General features: G+C 39.1%; 3 protein-coding genes across 3 annotated transcripts in view; all 3 read left to right on the top strand.

Moving 5' to 3' along the window:
• LOC114353171 (uncharacterized) overlaps positions 1-5993 on the top strand; it is a 39820-nt gene extending 33827 nt beyond the window's left edge. Inside the window, exons 8-15 of the mRNA XM_028305032.1 lie at positions 588-764; positions 1164-1326; positions 2228-2343; positions 2725-2944; positions 3347-3467; positions 3949-4103; positions 4809-4953; positions 5478-5993. Of these exons, the coding sequence (XP_028160833.1) occupies positions 588-764; positions 1164-1326; positions 2228-2343; positions 2725-2944; positions 3347-3467; positions 3949-4103; positions 4809-4953; positions 5478-5675 (1295 nt within the window). The 3' untranslated portion in view covers positions 5676-5993. The remainder of the gene's footprint in view (positions 1-587; positions 765-1163; positions 1327-2227; positions 2344-2724; positions 2945-3346; positions 3468-3948; positions 4104-4808; positions 4954-5477) is intronic.
• A 2802-nt stretch (positions 5994-8795) lies between these two features.
• Positions 8796-12506, top strand: LOC114353160 (MD-2-related lipid-recognition protein). The gene is made up of 4 exons (XM_028305009.1): positions 8796-8930; positions 10577-10687; positions 11308-11480; positions 12354-12506. The coding sequence occupies exons 1-4, from the start codon at positions 8846-8848 to the stop codon at positions 12438-12440; spliced, it is 456 nt and encodes a 151-aa protein (XP_028160810.1). The 5' UTR covers positions 8796-8845; the 3' UTR covers positions 12441-12506.
• Positions 12507-13766: 1260 nt separating this feature from the next.
• On the top strand, positions 13767-16938 carry LOC114353169 (MD-2-related lipid-recognition protein). The gene is made up of 4 exons (XM_028305031.1): positions 13767-13907; positions 14403-14519; positions 16058-16230; positions 16633-16938. The coding sequence occupies exons 1-4, from the start codon at positions 13826-13828 to the stop codon at positions 16717-16719; spliced, it is 459 nt and encodes a 152-aa protein (XP_028160832.1). The 5' UTR covers positions 13767-13825; the 3' UTR covers positions 16720-16938.
• Positions 16939-19183: the final 2245 nt, after the last annotated feature.

Here is a 19183-nt window from a genome sequence, read left to right on the forward strand (position 1 = left end):
CAATAACAAAAAACATACAAACGAAAATGTTAGAGAACACTAGATTGTGATTTAAGTACTAGTATTACATTATACTTTCACATTCACTGTCACTCAATTGAAAAATTGGATTTGTATCGAATTAGAATAACATTATTCCGGTTGAAAGCAATCTGTATGTTAATTTCTTCCTCAGGCGAGATAAAATTTCAATGAATTAGCATAAATCTACCGAACAAGTCTATTTTATGTGCGATGCTTAATTAATAGCTAAATAATTATCACTAATTTGTCTGTTCACTAATTAAAATGTGGATATATTGGCAACGCTGTTTGAGAACTTATCAATTTAATTTTAAGCTATATTCTTTTAACGTAATGTAATAGTTAGTTAGATTTTTGACTAGGATAATTTAGATTTATTAATCATTACACTTTACACATAAAAAATATACACACACAAAGTTGTACTTCATGTAGAACTTTCTCTAGCCTATAGCCCAATGTCTCGATATAGAAAGATGATTTAAGCAGCATCTTTCACAATAGTTCTCCGCCCATCAGTCAGGTCATCGTGCCGTCTTCAAGAAGCTTTATAAACATTGCAGATTACGACAAAAACGGTGGACAGTCATCGAACGTGGACTCCGGGCGAGGCAGCGTGGCCTACTCCAGCGGGCGGAGACCGGAGGCCAGTCTGCACGACACGTCGGCCGACTCTGATGCTGTGGGGCCTTCGAGGTCCCAGCCTCAACCGGGGACCAGCCAGCAAGCGGCGGGCCAGAGTACGTTAGACTTGCTGATGTTTTAGCATAATTTAACCGGGTGTAATCTCGTTTTTGTTTTCTTCACTTTTCACGTTCCAGCAGGTAGGGCCGTTCATTTTGAGGTATAAATTGCACAAATTTACGTACAAAGTACAAACGTATTAAGCGATTGCCATACTATTGAGCAATTTATCAAAATTGCTAACGATTCACGCCACTATACAAGCACTTTATTTAGGTACCTACCTACGCACATTATTCACTCACATACTATTTACCCCTTATTCTAAAATAAATCGTTATAATCAACAAAAAAAGCTGAATTGTCTTGTTTCATAAACAGTAAGCTAAAACCGTGATACATTTTAAATAATAAAACTAGGTTACTAGTACTCACCCGTGCTCTCCTTCTTCCAGGCGGCGAGAACGAATGGGCAGACTTAGTAGAATGCGAACTGCGTCAGATCCTGGAGCCGAAGCTAGCCGGCATGAGGCTGGACTCTTCGGCCAGCTCCGACAGTTCTGTCACGCCGCCGCTACCGCCGTTGTCGCCGTCGTCTGACATGCACAAGAGAAATAGGTAATGAGAACCATCTTGATCACAATACCATCACAATAGGCACTAAGTTCGCAATGAAAAAAAAATTATCACGTCAGGTTCGAAAAAAAACGCATCACAATTGGTTTATTCGTTCAGAGATAATAATATGATGACACACAGACACGTCAAACTTTAAATATTATACTCCTTTTTGCGTCGAGGGTTAAAAGCAGTCACCAATATCGTAAATATCTTTTAATTTCTCAAAGATGGAATCAAATTCTTAAACAAAAAGTAAACGTACCTAGATCCTAATTTTTTGTACCTACTACGTGTAATTGCTACGTATAATGAACAAATATATTAATTTAGTTACCTTTATTCGTCCGACACGGTGACATTTCGACCAGCGGCGAACGTGATCAAACGCTGACTGGAACAACGAGAATAAATATATTTAACGTTCCGTACCTATTTGAGGTTGATTATTTCAAATCTACCCGCACCTAACTAACTGTTGCGGCGCTTGCGCACACAAAATAACGGTCCACCCGCTCAGGCAGCGAAAAAAAGATTTGCGATACTTGTGTCGCGCGAGTTTGCTTGTAGATATTATTTTATTTATTTCATATTATTGTAGAAAAGTATTCTTTATTTTATTAAGTTACTAGCTTTTGCCCGCAGCTTCACCCGCGTAAAATTTAGTTTGTCACAAATCACAGATCGTAGCATATATGTTATTCTGGGTTATAAACAATAATACTGTAAAGTTTCATCAAAATTCGTTCAGCAGTTTTTTCGTGAGAGAGTCACAAACATTCAAACTTTCGCATTTATAATATTAGTAGGATTTAGTTGGATTTAGAAGTTTAAGTATGTTTTTAGAAGCCTCTTATTCCGAAATAATGAATAAATTAATTTTAAAAAATGTTTTATGCAGCCTTCCAGGTCGGTCGTCGGAGTACCCTGAGGACAGAAGACGAGGCAGAGAGTCCCCGCGCTGGCACGGCCACAAGAAACATTCGTCCAAAAGAGATCACCATTATAAGAAACACCGTGAGTATAAACAAACATACCTACTTAAGTAATAGACGTCTGATCAATTTAGCATTGATGAATAAATAGTAGGTACTGTAGTTAAATAGTTTTTTTTAAATAATAAGAACAATGAGTGTCACAAATTCAGGCACCAATCAACTACGCACTTAAAGTTCTCGACGCACAACACTGTCGGTATTCGATATTATAGCATCACTCGATGTTTAATACAATTTCGGTAGACCGATGATCTGGTGAAGGTCTCGGGAAGAACCTAGATGTGGCTAGCACAGGACCGGTTATTGTAGAAATCCTTAGAGCCTCTCCAAGGATTGTCCAGCAGTGAACGACTATTGGTTTCAACGAATAAATGAATGAATAAACATTTTCTCTTTCCAGTTTTCGGGCTAGACACCACCGACATGACGTCAACCACCACCCGCAGCCTGGACCTCTCCTCTCTCCTGGATGGGAGGACAGACAGTGACGCTTCCACGGGAGACGCGAGGGCCATTCGCCGTCAGCTCAGAGGATTAGAGAACATGTATGCTGAGGTCCTGCAGCTGTTGGGAGTGAGGAAGCCGGCTAGTTTGGCTAAGCATCCTACTTGGGAATCCAGGTAAGAAGTCTTCCAAGGCTATAATATACGGTAGCGTCCAATGTAATAATGGCTTTTGAGACTGATTGAAGAAGATACGAACAAAGAAGAACAAAGGTTTAGATTTGAACCAAGTATAGTAAATTATCACACCAAATCATAGTAAAGCATCTAATAAAATACCAGATCTGTGACTAGTTTTTTTTATGCATAACAAGGCAGGTATTTGACCACAATCGCACCTGATGTTAAGTGGGATGCAGTCTATATCTGCCCTGTAAGTGCCTATTCACTCTCGCCTTGAAAAGGCCCGGATTATAGTTTCCAGTCCCTAGCTGTTCGCATTATAAAAGAGTCATCGAAACGCTTAGTGCGAGAGTATAGTTAGTTAACATGTTAAAATAAATTATGTACTTTTTACAGGCTATCGTCCAAACGTCGATACGGAAGCATGTCATCGTTACCGTCCAGCTCAGTCAGCAGTAGACCAGTGAGAGAGAAGAGGCGAAGCTCCAATGACCACAGGAAGAAACATGATCTGAAGGTATGCACATAACTGTAACTGCCACTGTACTATTCTATAGAATGCAGCAGTTGAAAACCTTAGCTCCCTTTCTCCCAAACTCACTTTCATTCCTCTGACAATCTTAATTTGATCATCAACAAACTCCGTACTATTAACCATTTACTATCTATCTATATCTTGTCAACCTGTACTATGCTTGTAGTAGATCCTGACTATACAATATAATGAGTTGAAGTTAGTGGGAATGAGAGATTTGATTAAAGTCTGGTCCGTGAGCACGTAGAATTTTGTCCAATGACCCCAAGCTACCCATCCTTATCGCTCGCGCGTAATTATATTGTGCGACGGGCGCCCGAAGTGAGTGTGCGAGCGCGACAGCAACACAATTACGCGCGAGCGATAAGGATGGGTAGCTGGGGTCATTGGACAAAATTCTACGTGCTCACAGACCAGACTATACTTTCGAACCTATTCTAATATTATTAACGCTTTCTTCCAGGGAATAAACAAGCGCTTCCAGCGGCTGGAGTCGCACGTGGTGACGCTGGCGCGCTCGGTGGCGCACCTGTCCAGCGAGATGCGCACGCACCACCTCGTCATGCAGGAGGTGGACGCCGTGCGCGCCGAGCTGCTGGCGCTGCGCCACATGTACAAGTGAGTCACAACAAGCGCTCGCAGCGGCTGCAGGCGCACGTGGTGACGCTGGCGCGCTCGGTGGCGCACCTGTCCAGCGAGATGCGCACGCACCACCTCGTCATGCAGGAGGTGGACGCCGTGCGCGCCGAGCTGCTGGCGCTGCGCCACATGTACAAGTGAGTCTTACTTCAATACTACTTCAAAAGGTCTAGTAGAAAGTTTCTCTACTAGCAGGAGTTATTGCGGCACACTTATAGGCCAGTGGAAGCAGTGCGCACTAGAGCTATTACAGCTTAATCAGAAGATGATTCTACGAAGCAGGAGAAATATATCAAGCAATAGCACTTCACGTAGATGTGGCAGCAGCAGCTCTGTTATTATCATTTCAGTCACATATGCAAGTGATTCACGTTTTAATCGTCCGAAAGATTAGTAGAAAATCGTTTCACCGCGGCACCAGTCTGATGGTAAGTGCACACTCATAACCTCGACATGACGAAGTGGACGTCAATAAACGCGAAGCTACTCATGCATGAGTCAGAGCCCCAGGGGCCATTATAACCATCATATTATATTTCCACAAAGTAAGGGTTAAATGAATAATTCCCAACCCAATCCGCACTTACTAGCCAAACTTTCCTGATAACATAGTTAATCGTGTTTCACTTAGATTGTCCTTCTACCTGCGACAACTAAAAATTAAAGACCCAATGTCCGTTTCAGGTCCCAGCAGTACATCCGCTCGGGTCACCAGCGGCACTCAGACCCGTTTTCGTTCAGCAACCCCGACCGCGTAAAGCGGCTCACCAAGTTCTTCGGAGACGAGCCGCCGCTCATGAGGCTGTTCCTCAAGAAGCTCGGATATGAGGTAAGCAAGTCTACCTAGGTCCGTCGCCATTACAATATTGTTAACAGCATTCTTGTTTTCCGACAATTAGAAGTGCTTCTATTTATTTATTTATTTATTAAGGAAATAGATAGCAACATTCATAATACACTATAGTTTAGGATTCCAAGTGAAGCTTGCTTCCACGTTCGGCCTGATCAGCACTTTCCGTCAAATAGGATGCAGGCCAAGAGCTTCCTCGTTGTGTATAAAATAAAGGTTGCAAGAAGTCTCTGGTCTGGATGTAGGCCACTATCAACTGATCCTTCTATAAATCATTGCGGGAGACCTATGTTCGGCAATGGACGTCCTGTGGCTGAAATGATGACTATGATGAGACTACATACGCTGTCTGTAAGACCACAGAATAATAATAAGTACTCTGCTAAGACTTTGTACAGTTCCTAGTTGTTTTATCTACATTTTTACCTCAAAAGAGAGACATTCTCTAACTTTTTCTATTTTCTTTTGACATGTTTCGTTCAATAAAACCCTTACTTTTACAGAAATACGCGGCTTTATTGGAAAAAGAAAAAGTTGGAGCGGCAGAGCTCCCTTACGTCGGCGAAGACAAACTCCGCGCTCTTGGGGTGCCACTGGGACCCAGGATGAGGATACTGAAGGAGGCTGGCATCCACCAGGATCTCCACCACCTGTCCAGAGACGACCCTCACAACACAACCACGACGTTAGCTATCGTATGACATGTCTAAAGTAGTCTGTTCTGTGGCGTTGAAGAGTTATGAAACCACCTTCGTTCCCCTAAATAAAAAAGGGGAGGCTAAAGGATGAAGCACACTTATCAGCCCGGAAAAGGATAGGAACCGTATCAACTCGAGGTGCAGTGGTTAGTATTCTCTGTATGAAACTCCGTACTGCAGTGCACACTTATCCGCACCGTAACGTAAACGCCTCGCCTCGCGGCGAAATGTTGCTCCCTTTCCGGGTTGGTAAGTGTGCTATGACCTTAAACGGCTTTCCCGAGTCTAAATAGTGTGTCCGAATTTATCAACTTTTATACTTTTACTACTGTATCAACTTTTATAGTCCCTATTAGTAGAAGAACACTGAAACACTCGCTCGAGTGTCATGTTTTGTAAATATATCCTGCAGTTTCAGGACTTCATAAACTTTACAAATGTGTTCATATTGATTGTGTATATTGAAACAAACAACGAAATGAACTTTTCATTCCAATTTAAGGCTATATTATTTTTAGTGGAGGTACTAGCTTAAATATTATTATAGGAAAAATCGTATGGATGTTTTTTACAAGTAGTGTTGGCGAATGAGTATTCCATACAAAGTACTTATTTAATTATCATGAAATTATTTGATAGGTTTAATTCTGTAAATATAACATTAAGCTCGGGACTATTACATAATTAATTGTGTTTAAGCATTGAATGTAATTATTTTCAAATCTGACTGATGTTCATACTCATATACTAAGGTGTACCGTTTCGGGAAAAAAAATCCTGGAAGTTTTCCCATGGAGTTACAACTTTAGCGAACGCTATGGTGGTATTCCCGACTGTAAATGTTATTGGAAACGGAACATCTATACTAGTAAACAAGTGCTGGTTAAATAATACTCATTATAGCAATTAAATAATACTCTTATTAGATATAATTATAACCAAACCATGACATGTTACGTGTTCAATTATGGGACGATTTTCCAATCCCCTTATATCATACGTCATTTTGACATACTTTCTAAGCAAGTTCTGATACAAAATTGCAAGGTATTTTGGAAAATCAAGAGCACTTACTTATTATTGCAAGCCTGAATATACTTTTAAAAGTTCATGTCGGCAATAGGTATTAATTTTGTTATTTTTTAACATTATGTACTTCGATTATAACATTTTACACACTGCAATGACATGCCAAAGAGTTGACTCTTGTGTGTAAACTTGTATAATTATGTAAATATCTAGATGTAGTTGATATTTTTTGTAAATACTCATAAAAATGAACAACGAAAATCGACAACGCTCCATTTCATAGGCATTTTATGTATTATTTCCATGGTATTTTGGTATACAAGTACCTAATAAATTTTGTATAAGAAGCGACTGACTTTTATTGTCTTTAATTCACAAATGAGAGGGCATTTTTTAATTAGGCAAGTTGATTATTGTGGGAGCATTAAGCTTTTAACTTAAACACTGATAATTACTGGTAACTAATGTTAGGTTCCAGATAACCGTTTGACTTTAGATAAAAAGTATAAATTATTTAAATGGGCTAAAATTACAATCAATTAAAAACATATTCCCAAATAACACATATTAGGTATTATTTCGAGAAAGTTAATACATTTTAAACATTTTTGTGTCGATACTCAATACGCATGTTAGATTCCCTATTGATTTGCGATAACTAACTTAAGTAATTAACCAATTACTAGGACAGTAACATGTGTCTGGGTGCAAAGTTAGTACGTAAACAGTCTGTAGTATTCTGTCTACACGGATATCAACAAATCGATGTCATTGATAAAACAACAGCACGTTCAGCTAAACATCATAAGTCGGTGCGATAGGGGCGATTTTGCTACAAAATTGTAGTCTGATGACGACATTAAACTACAGTTAAATCTACTAATCCGGGTCATAATGTCAGGATGCACATAATATGTATTTACACTTGTCTGTAAATAGTAATGTTTACATAAAAGGAGACATAGACTTTGACATAAAGTCACGAGATTTCTGCGGGTGTATCTTGTATGGAAATATTCCCGTTCGTCCGTTTTAGCCGAAAGACGTCCACTGCTGGACAAAGGCCTCCCCCAAGGTTTTCCACAAAGACCGGTCCTGCGCCGCCCGCATCCAGGCACCTCCCACCTTGGCGTGGCGACCTTCACCAGATCGTCGGTCCACCTAGTGGGAGGCTTGATGCCCACACTACGTCTTCCGGCTCGTGATCGCCACCGAGAACTTTTCTGCCCCAGCGGCCATCAGCTCTACGAGCTATATGCCCCGTCCTCTGCCACTTGATTTTAGCGATTCTGCGGGCTATGTCAGTCACTTTGGTGCTCCTGGGGATTTCTGATTCGATTAAGTACACAGGGAAACTCCAAGCATAGCACGCTTCATCGCCCTTTGGGGAAGGAAAATATTCCCACACTTAATGTAAATTACCTACTTTGAATATCCAACCCAATTTGATTAAACCATTTGTAATAAGCGGTTTCTATTTCGCTGCTCCGCAATTTGTCAAAAAAGAATACCTTTCTCCTTAAGCAATTTAATCCACTCAAACACAGTAATTTGCTAAGCACAATAAACAAACAATGCTAACAATTGATCTCTTAACGAACGATTAGCGATTCATTAACTAATCGATGACCACTTATATGCCATCTTGCCATAGTGAAACAAGAACAGTATTTCATTTCGAATCCTTTCTAAAATAAAATGTCTTACGACGAGTGCACATTGCCAGAAATTTCACATTCACAACCTTCCCGTTTCTGTCGTTGTTTCTTACTTTGAAAGATAGGGTTGATTATATACTAAAGACATTGTTGTAAACAGAGCCTTGCTGACTCATAGTGACACACAATACAGCTTGCTATCCATTTGTTTCGTCAGATTTACATTAATTTTTGGGACTCACCTTTCAAATTGTTAATTTACACGATATTTTTACATGGTTTGCACCGTTTTAGTTTTACCTAAGTACCGAAGCGTGAGGTAGAGCGGTATAAAAATGTACTTAGCGCTCTAGCAATTAGTTATAGATGTATTACTGTTATCCTTTTACTGTGTCTCGTTGCTGAGCGCTCGTTATAACTGATAAAGTCTTTAGACCTCTAGACTTAGCATATCGGTCCCGGCATCGGTGAGAACAAGACGTGAAAATGAAGCAACAAATAGCGGTGGCCATCTTGGTGATCCTCGCCGTAGCGGCGGCGCACGTCTCCGTCACCAAGAAGTGCGAATCCGGTAAGATTTTTAAATTTTCTACATTATTTTTTAGTAAAAATTGGATTGGCAACTGTTTTACTAAGTTAAGTGAAGTTGTTGTCATGCTGCATTTTTCGATATCCAGCTGACGACAACTGATGTAAATTTTCTTAATTTTAAGGTTCTCAGACCTGTTCGCCCCGTTAGTTTCGCCTCTCATACTATAAATGAACTTATTCGCAAGGTATTTAAGATATTTTTAGGCAAATGGGTGCAAGATAAGGGGCGAACGGTTGCGAGACCATTTAACAAAAAAAATTAGGTAGCATTTGTTGATAATCTTACATATTACCTGAAGTTCTTATGAACATAAAGTCGATTTTCGACTGATAGTGTTATAGTTTGGTGTATTAAAAGTACTGAAAAAATATCTTATTTCTTACGCAAAACAATGAACAAACAAAATAACTATTAGATAACCCTCCGGTTATCTTTGACCTCATGCGTGAGGAGCTTTGACCAGTGCAACATACGTACACATGTACGAAATTTTAAACCATATTTCTATTAAAGTTAGTACCTACCTACCTGAGTATAATTTGATTACAAAGTTAGTGAATGTTTCACTGAAAAAATTGATTTCAACTTTTATGAGTAGTCTTCTTGAAGTTATGTAGGTTCAAATTCAAATTCAAATATTTATTTGCACATAATGGTCTTAAAACTAGTATGCCAAAATAAATAAATAATATTAATTAAAGCTAATTAAGAAGAATCTCGTACAAAGTAAATAATTATGTCAATGCTTATTTATTATTACAAAACAATAAAGATAATTCAGCAAAAGTAGGTAGCATATTTATTGTCCGGTTCTTTCCATCAATTTATTGACAATTAAGTATGAAATTATTACTCGTACCTATTGAATCATGCTGAACCCTGTCGTTAATCATGTCAAACAGGGTCAAATGCCTTCATAATAATTGTCAATTAATATGTGTTAAGTGTAGGTACAGTACCTACGTAAAAGTGTGTTTGTTTGGTTGATGACGATTTTATATCAAATCTGATTTATAGGAAAGTTCATATTAATTAGGAGAACTCTATAATAATAATAATGCAAAAGATCTCGTTCAATTTACAAAACTCTACATTGATAAATATCTAACTAAGCTGACCCGGCGGACTTCGTACCTGCTGCAAAAATCTCTATTGATAACAAATAATGAGTAGGTATAACACCGTTTTCGATAGACAAACGAGTAATTTACTTATGATAGAGACTTTTTGATTAAGACAACGCTGCTCTAACTTCAGGAGGTTAAGGTATTTTCCGTAAATTTTTGCTTTACGTTTATGGATATTTCTTGAATTTGTGTAACAACTCATTGACAAATATGCCTTCATGTCAATTAAAAGATTAATGCTCGTTTCACCATCAATCTCTATTTTTAAGTGACCCCTACGAAATCTAAATTTCTGTTATGTGTTACTATAGGGGTCACTTAAAAATTAGGGATTGATGGTGAAAACGGGCATAAGATCTTCTTTGCCTGACCCCCCTTTTATTTGGGGTCATCGACGGGCTTTCCGTATCATGCGTATCCAGGCAGCTTGGTCCTGGGTCGACTTTGACTTGAAATTAAAAAATTCATCAAATAAATGAAGTATTTAATTAATTTCAGTGTCCCAAGATGCGTGCACTATCCAAGAGCTGCGCATCACACCGTGCCTCAAGGAACCCTGTGCGCTCAGGAAAGGACACAACGCCACCATGCAGTTCGATTACACACCGAGTATGTATAACCATCAGCATTGGCGTATCTAGGGTTCATTTTCAGGGGGGACTGGGCCCCTGATATGCCATATCTTGGGGGGGAAATCAATAGCCCAACCCAACATCCTGGAGGGCATCAGACACAGCCCCCCAGCCCCATTAAATACGCGCCGCTATACATATATCAGCCATCATATTTTTTGTTACAAAAAACTCGTTAAATTACAATTCCAAAAGTAGTTAGTATTTCCCTTAATTCTACACACTGGAGGGAAGTTTCTCCTGGAACAAATCGGCCTTCATTGGTTGGGTTGTTATTGGCGGAAAAGCTGTACCTTGGATCTAGCAACAGTGAGAACTAGTGATCAAATTCTTCTATCATATAAATTGTGACAACTTAAGTCAGAACCCTACAGTTATCAGGTCCATCAGCCGTCACATACGTAGACAATCTGACCGACTTTCAGCCTGCTTCTTCATGTCAAATTGAAAAACACAAAAAAAATTGTCTCATCTAAAACTCGAGCCCGCGACATCCAAACTGAACTGAACAACTCAATAATTACATGACCCTAGCAACCATATCACTCGCTATATTAAGATTTGAATTTGAAGACTAATCAATTGCAAAATGAACAGACTTCTCGGCGGAGAAGCTGAAGACGGCCGTGTACCACGCGGCAGACGCCACCAACACTCCGTTCAGCAGCGTGGGCATCGCCGACGCCTGCCTCTACACCACCTGCCCGGCCGTGCCCGGCACGCAGCACACGCTCACCTACCAGCTGTATATCGGGAAGAAGCTGCCCAGTGTAAGTATACTATACAGTAAGTATACTCCGGCCGATGGGGCAGCAAGGTTCTTGAGTGGAGGCCGCGTACCGTAAAACGCAGCGTGGGACGTCCACCCACAAGGTGGACCGAAGACATCATAAAGGTAGCAGGAAGGCGTTGGACGCAGGCCGCTACCAACCGGGCAGCATGGAAAGCATTGGGGGAGGCCTATGTTCAGCAGTGGACGTCCTATAGCTGAGATGATGATGATGACGATGATGAAGTATACTCCAGCGTGGGCATCGCCGACGCCTACCAGCTGTATATCGGGAAGACGCTGCCCAGTGTGAGTACTAGACTAGACCACGCGTGGGACTCCACGAACACGACAGCAGCGTGGGCATCGCCGACGCCTGCCTCTACACCACCTGCCCGGCCGTGCCCGGCACGCAGCACACGCTCACCTACCAGCTGTATATCGGAAAGAAGCTGCCCAGTGTGAGTACTAGACTAGACCACGCGTGGGACCAACACTCCGTTCAGCAGCGTGGGCATCGCCGACGCCTGCCTCTACACCACCTGCCCGGCCGTGCCCGGCACGCAGCACACGCTCACCTACCAGCTGTATATCGGGAAGAAGCTGCCCAGTGTAAGTATACTATACAATCATGGACCACGCGTGGGACCAACACTCCATTCAGCAGCGTGGGCATCGCCGACGCCTGCCTCTACACCACCTGCCCGGCCGTGCCCGGCACACAGCACACGCTCACCTACCAGCTGTATATCTGCAGAAAATTCATCATATAAAAACATGATCTGTTTCAACACCTAAATGGCGCAAATGAAAAGTGCTACTTATGATAATTTCTTATTACATCCTATTTAATACTGTTTATTTTCATTTACAGGGCACCTTCTGGTTCAGATGGAAGCTGTGGAACGACGCCAACGAGAGCGAAGTCTGCTGTTTTGAAACTAAAATTAAACTTAAGTAAAAGTTAACAAATATTTATGCACCTGACTACTTTCTTACGATATAAATAAAATAATGTTCAATATTATTCTGACTCCTTATTTTTATCATAAGTTTATTCATCGCAAGGATGTTTAAAGCTTAGGACTTCTAGAGCAACCCAACCTAAAGGACTGCATAGTAGATCTTGTCTGGATACCCCATGCTTAATAGCTTATTATTGCCAACTCTAATGGATATACTACAAGACTTCTGGAGATCATTGGCCCATCGAGCACGGCCTTCCACCTTACATCAATTATGCGACAGATGACCGACCTGTTGCCTCTTTAGATAAATAGATAGACTTGATGAACCGACGGCTTAAAGAAAGAACTGGCAGTAGTATTAAAACAATGGGATAGTGCACTTTGACGGTTTATATGGGAAGCAAAATTATATTTTCCACTTATATTCTCAAGTCTCCTCATACGACGAATCTCGTGCTCAATTTATTTTAGTGACATTGAAATCTATCTGATACTTATATTTAATTTAAACTTACATGATATACTTAACTACATATGTATGTGCTATTTATGTAAAATTTGTCGTATAAAAGCAGTACAAAGTTTATCGCGTCTTATCACCATTCGTTATACCATATGCATGCATGTTATTCGACTGGTCAAAGGACCAGTTTCTTCAAATATCTTCATGAAATCGAGTGATTTGTATGTTTGTTTGGTTAACAATAATAATTGGAACTTTCGACTAGTTCAATATACGAGTCAATGAGTACCTAGATGTAGAAATTAATATGAGTAGAAATTGAAATGATGAATTTTAATTTCTGTGATTTGTCTGGGTGTTACTATGTATAATATGAAGTATTAAAAAAAAGTATTTAAGTATGTTTATATCCGTTGTCTAGTACCCATAGTACAAGCTTATGCTTAGTTTGGGACTAGAAGCGTACTTTAAAAATGTCCAAGGATATTTATATTTTTTATAGCTCAAGAGTGTTAAAAAAGTTTTAGGTCTTAGAGAGGTATAATTATTTAGCAGTACACCATAGAGGCAGTGCACATAAAGCATGATGGTGAGTCTTTCAGCGCATGAGACTTGAGATCAACAGCGGTCCGAGGAGTACACTCAAAAATGTCTTATTCATACTGAATACTGTTAGAAAACACAAGCTTTGTTTTAAAGTTTTCGCATACAGATGTTTGGCATATCAAATCACTTCATCTTGCTGAATCTTTTCATATTATGGCGCTACACAAAATGAAGGATTTTATGAAGCGCTCCCGTATCAACCCAGACAAAGTCAGATGAAAAGCTAGTAGCAGATAACAACACGAGAACATCGATAATTAGTATCAGTTGTGCCCGTTTCGAGTCCGCTCCCGGACATTGATTACCGCCATGTTGTTCCGAGCAGTGCTTATTGTTTCCCTGTGTGTTGCTGTCCAGTCTGATTATGTCATTAAAAAGTATTGCCGAAATGGTAAGTTACTTATTATTATGTTTAGTATACCTACATGTCTAAGAAAGCACGTGACTTGTACTTGTAAAGAAATAAAGCTTTGTTACGCCAAAATGCGTTTTAGAATCCGAGATGAAAAGCTCTCCTACGTATTTTATAGGAATGTATAGTAATGTAACTTCTTTTGTAATTTAATAATAAACTTACTTCGAACAATATGATGAAAAAATGCCTTTTTAAACGTTCCTAGGTAGCCACTGCATTTAATTTATAATACAACTTAAGTCTAACTAAGCTATCTAAACCCCATATTCTGAAAACTCGCTTACAATCCAAACGTAGTCAATATTTAAAACTTTAGTTAGATCAACCACAAGCTTGCTTGAAAGTGTTTAATGAGTATCGTTTTAATATGGACCTAAGATTCTGAAATCATAAGTAGACTGAAAAGTCTGAAATTATTTATAGTCTTTTAACTTTTGTCTTATGGGTGTTATAAAAGTTTCTTATTTTCAGTGGTTCCTACCCTGTGCTCAATCCATCAGGTGATGGTGGAGCCATGCCTCCACGGACCGCAGTTCTGCTCCTTCATTAGAGGGAAACCTTACGGCATCAAAGTGGACTTTACACCCCGTGAGTGAAGAATTAACTATCTAAGGCCGACTTGCACCACCGTATTTTAACCGTAACAATAACCGGTGCTTTTTGTATCTAGTTTCACAGATTTTTGACGCTTGTCAAAGTTAAAGTAAAATGGTGCAACTCAGCCTAACATCGAGTGTCGAGTGGGTTGTCGTATGAACAACCCGCTTTGGACCCGGTGGCGTCTTGAAACCTGCTTACGGGCATACTTAACTCCACGGAATCCATGAAAAATCTATGGAACAGAAACACCCACGTTCTATTGATAATTTATGTCAATTTTTCACTCGACATTGGCAGAAATAAACCTCCCAGAGAGGTTTGGTTGCCACTAACTAAATAAAAAATAAAATAAAAAAAACTCAGCCTAAGTTTGCTCTACACTGAGTTCATGATTTGCCCACGATCGTGTTATTTTTAATTTACTATCGATGTGTAGGCCGAGTTTAGTTTATTTTGCGCCTTACATTTGCTTTTTATTCTTATCTTACTTACGTCAATACAACACAGGACGTGACATTATTAATTTCAGTTTATTTTCTTAGTATAATAATGTGATATGATAACTACTGTCACACCAACAACCTATTAATCGCATACTATAGTATCAAACTCAAGTAGATAGACAAAAAACCAACCCAATGAAGAATGTTCACTAATTTTGTTTTTTAGCTTTCTGTATTCTCTGTTAAAAATAAAAAATACACGTGAAAGAATTATTTCGATACGTCAATTAATTTCCAAGATATTGAATTTTAAAAGTGCGGGCGGCGGCCGGCCCGCCATTTTATGCGCGTGACGTCATATTACAGTGACTGGCTCATATTTGTATGGGTGGAATCTTGCAAGCTGAATTAAGACCCACTTCCAGGCAACCGATTAAGCTGAAATTTCGCAAACACATGTGATTTGGATGACCATGCAATATTATGATGACATGGAGCTGATCTGATGATGGAGCTGGAAGGTGGCCATAGGAACTCTATAATAAAACGACTTAAATGCATCGAGTTTGGGCTCGTTCGTTTTGTATTGATGAGTATTTTAATTCTATATAGTAATCGGGGTCTAATGATGGAGCTGGAAGGTAATTCGCAATAAAACGACACAATCGCATCAAGTTTGGGTTTGGTTCAATTTTAATTTCTGTGATGGGTCTGGGTGTTAATATGTAAAATAAGTTTGTATTTACAAAAAAAAATGTATTTAAGTATGTTTATATCCGTTTTCTAGTGAGCGGATACTGTGAATGTACGTCACGCGGGGTCACGTGACCGTCGGCGAACTTTGAATGCCTATAAAATCATAACTACTGGGTATTTTTGAATGAAATAAAAACTAATGTATTTGTAAATGTAAAAGCCTAACTGTAACATAGGTTTCAAGTGATTTTGCATACCTAGTAACATTCTCAAGTTGGTTAAAAAAGACTAAAGAGTGGTTCGTGACCTAGCCATTGATGTTTTGTGCTTCAATGATAGGATTAACAAAATAACCTAGACAAATTAAGCAGGAATCGCTTTTTTCAGACTTCTCGGCCGAAAACCTCCGCCTGGAGATATCTGGCGACCACCTGAACTCCGACTCCTATGACGTAATCAAGACCACCAAGAGGGTGTGCGACGACCTCCTAGTGTGCCCTCTGGAGGCCTCCGTCCGACACAACTTTGAACTAAGCCTGTCTATGGACATACCATCGCCGGTAAGAATTATTTCTTCCTCTGGTATTATGCAAACAAAGAATAGTATGACTGACAGTCAATAAAACCCAGCCAGTGAATGGTAAGTTAGGGGAAAAGTTTAATGTCATAAAATAGGATACCGAAGTACAAACAACGACATTCAAACTAAACGCTCTGTTGCAGCTCAAGCAGAATCAAGCTATGGAAAGGGACGCCACTAAAAATAACTGTGCAAAATGAAGGGAAATCACAGATCATCAAGATCTGACAAGGGCCTAGTACTTACCTAGGGTTTACCCTAAATTGGCGAAAGAAACTCGGCATACTCGAAACCTTCTTGACATGCAATTTTGATTAATTTATTAGCTCTAAATGTCAGTGTCATATTTTGGAAAAATATTTACACTTTTGTATAATTTCAGGGCAAATTCCCAGTGCAAGTCAAACTATGGAATGAAGACGACGAGTCTCAAGCTTGCTGCTTTACTTTCCACGCCAAAGTTAAATAAGAGCATTAAGTAACGACATTCTTACTTAAATCTACTTAAAAACTAGTGTGTGTTACAAGCTTTAAGAATTACAATCGAAGGACTTGTGGAGAGATTTATATCATAGAGCTAAGAACTTGTATTTACCTAATAAATAAATTAAAAAAACTTATTACTGAAAAGTTTGAAAAGCGGGGTCAGTTTGTTTTCAGTAACATTAATGATAGATCGCCCGGAGTCCTGCCAGCAGGACTTAAAGTACTTCCGGTAGGACGCAAAATTAAAAGATCACAGTTTCGTAAGTATACATTGTACAAATTTCAAATTTACACGAAAAAATAGAGTGTTTCTCTCTCTTTCACCCAATAGTGCCCAAGATCGAAAAACGCGACTAACCGTTAGTCGGAGCCCGATGGCGCACGAGTATACACGGGGGCAGCGCGTTCGCGCTCGCGCGACACATTTTGACGCGCCGGGCGTGGAGTCGGCAACATTTTGGCGATAATATTATAATGAATGTGAAGTATTCCAGCCTAATCAAACATTTATAATTTATTTCTTGTTTTTGTTTTTAATTTGTAGTGTATTTGTAAGTGATAGGTGTAATTTCTAATACAAAGTGACGTACCAAAGTAATTAATTTAAAGTTCCTTATTATAGTTCCTATTAGTTAAGTTGAAAGAAGATAAACAAGTTTATAATATATTAAGAAAAGTAAAATACTGGTTAAACAAAATGATTCTACGACATGACTTTTTATTTAATAAACACTAACCAAGTGTTTACTACTTCTGGTGAGGATGAGTTCAAATTTGAAGGTCACCGTACTGCTGGAAGGACCAGCAAGCAAACACGTACAAATTGCGTACTGCGGGCAGGACTTGCGATAATCTTCTGGCAGGACGTTTAGAACAAAAGACCAGTCCTTCCAGAAGAGCCTTCCAGCAGGACAAAGCACCGGGCGATCTATCATTAAAGACATTATAATGTTTAAATCCAAAGAATCTGAATGTTAATGATAAAAGTGATCTGTAAGAAAAATCTGTTGCAAGATTATTTATTTATAACCTAGGTACCTCAAAGATTGATGTATGTTGTGCAAATTAAAATCGATTCTCATATTCATTTCCATCCCTAAGTTCATAAAACTTATGTTTAATGGTCTTATTTTCATACATTCCACGAGCATCTTATACAAGAATTTAGATGGCAAATGTTTGCTTGGATTTCACACGAACCCTGCCTTTGGAATAACGTTAAATTGTACTAGTTACATAAAAACCACAAAACCTGTGTCATCGTGAACCGCGTTTACTTTCGTTCCCACAGGGGTCACGGAATCGAACCGGCGACCATTACGCGGTCAACTGTAATAATACAAAGAATACAGCGAGCAATTTTAAACTTTGAGTGGATTGGTTAAGGTTGAAGAGGTTTTGTAAATATTTCGCGAAAAATGTTGATGAGACACAAGCTGAAGCGGGCGCGATATTAAATAAATTATTTGTATTATTCTTAATCTCTTAATTTTGTTTGAGTTTATCTATTGAAATTGTGTCTCAATAAATTATTATATTGAAAATTATTGATTTCAAAACTGACTTGATTGCTCGAAAGTCTATGAAAATAGATTCTATTCAGGGACACTATCTACCTTAAAACTATAATGTGCAAACAGGTAGGTAACACATGAAAAATAATAACTTAAGACTTACGCCTATACCCAGCATCGCTAGGAAGCAGTCTCATCTAGATTTAACTGATTAAACTTCCAAACAACAGGGACAATTTACAATAATGATCAAATTATCTCGTTTTCAGTCTCCGTTATTTTGCTTAAAACGCTCACGCTCCCTCTTCAGCTCATGTTTAGCCAACTCTAGGTGCCAAAGGTGAAAGCACCGACACAATGCACGTTATTTATAATATTAGATACCCCAAAACGAAGAGATGGTGATTTTCAGAGAAATCTAGAAATTGGGACCGTAATGGCACGCTACTGATTTCAGATAAATTGAATTTCTTTGGCATTTCCCTTTGTCAGTCAAATTCTCGGAACTAACAATATTCGGTGAAGTTTTTGAACTTTCCGTAAGTAAAGAAAAAACTAGTAGGTCGGTACAACCACAGTACCTACTCAGTAACTACAACGCTAAAGTCATCTGTGAGAATTAATAGTTTATAGAGAATCCTTTATGTCTAAGTTAGACTCTATCGAGGGTTTCATATTAAAATAAACTATTAAGATCTCATCTGTGCCTACTGGTGAAATGCCTAAAAAGAACAATGAACCTCACGAGTACCTACATACGCTAATTAAATACAAATATGGTTATTGAGACCGCGTAACAGTCTTGGAACCGAAAAAATATACAATGTGTCCGGGCTTGTAGTGATCAAACTTTAAGGGCGTAATCTATGGACAATTTTATCGATGAAAATACTTCAAATTTGAGGCTTGACCCATTTCTCGCAAAATTACGGG

Source organism: Ostrinia furnacalis, unplaced genomic scaffold (assembly GCF_004193835.3).
Source record: "Ostrinia furnacalis isolate ACB-3 unplaced genomic scaffold, ASM419383v2 OfSCF1632, whole genome shotgun sequence".
In the NCBI taxonomy this organism is placed as follows: domain Eukaryota; kingdom Metazoa; phylum Arthropoda; class Insecta; order Lepidoptera; family Crambidae; genus Ostrinia; species Ostrinia furnacalis.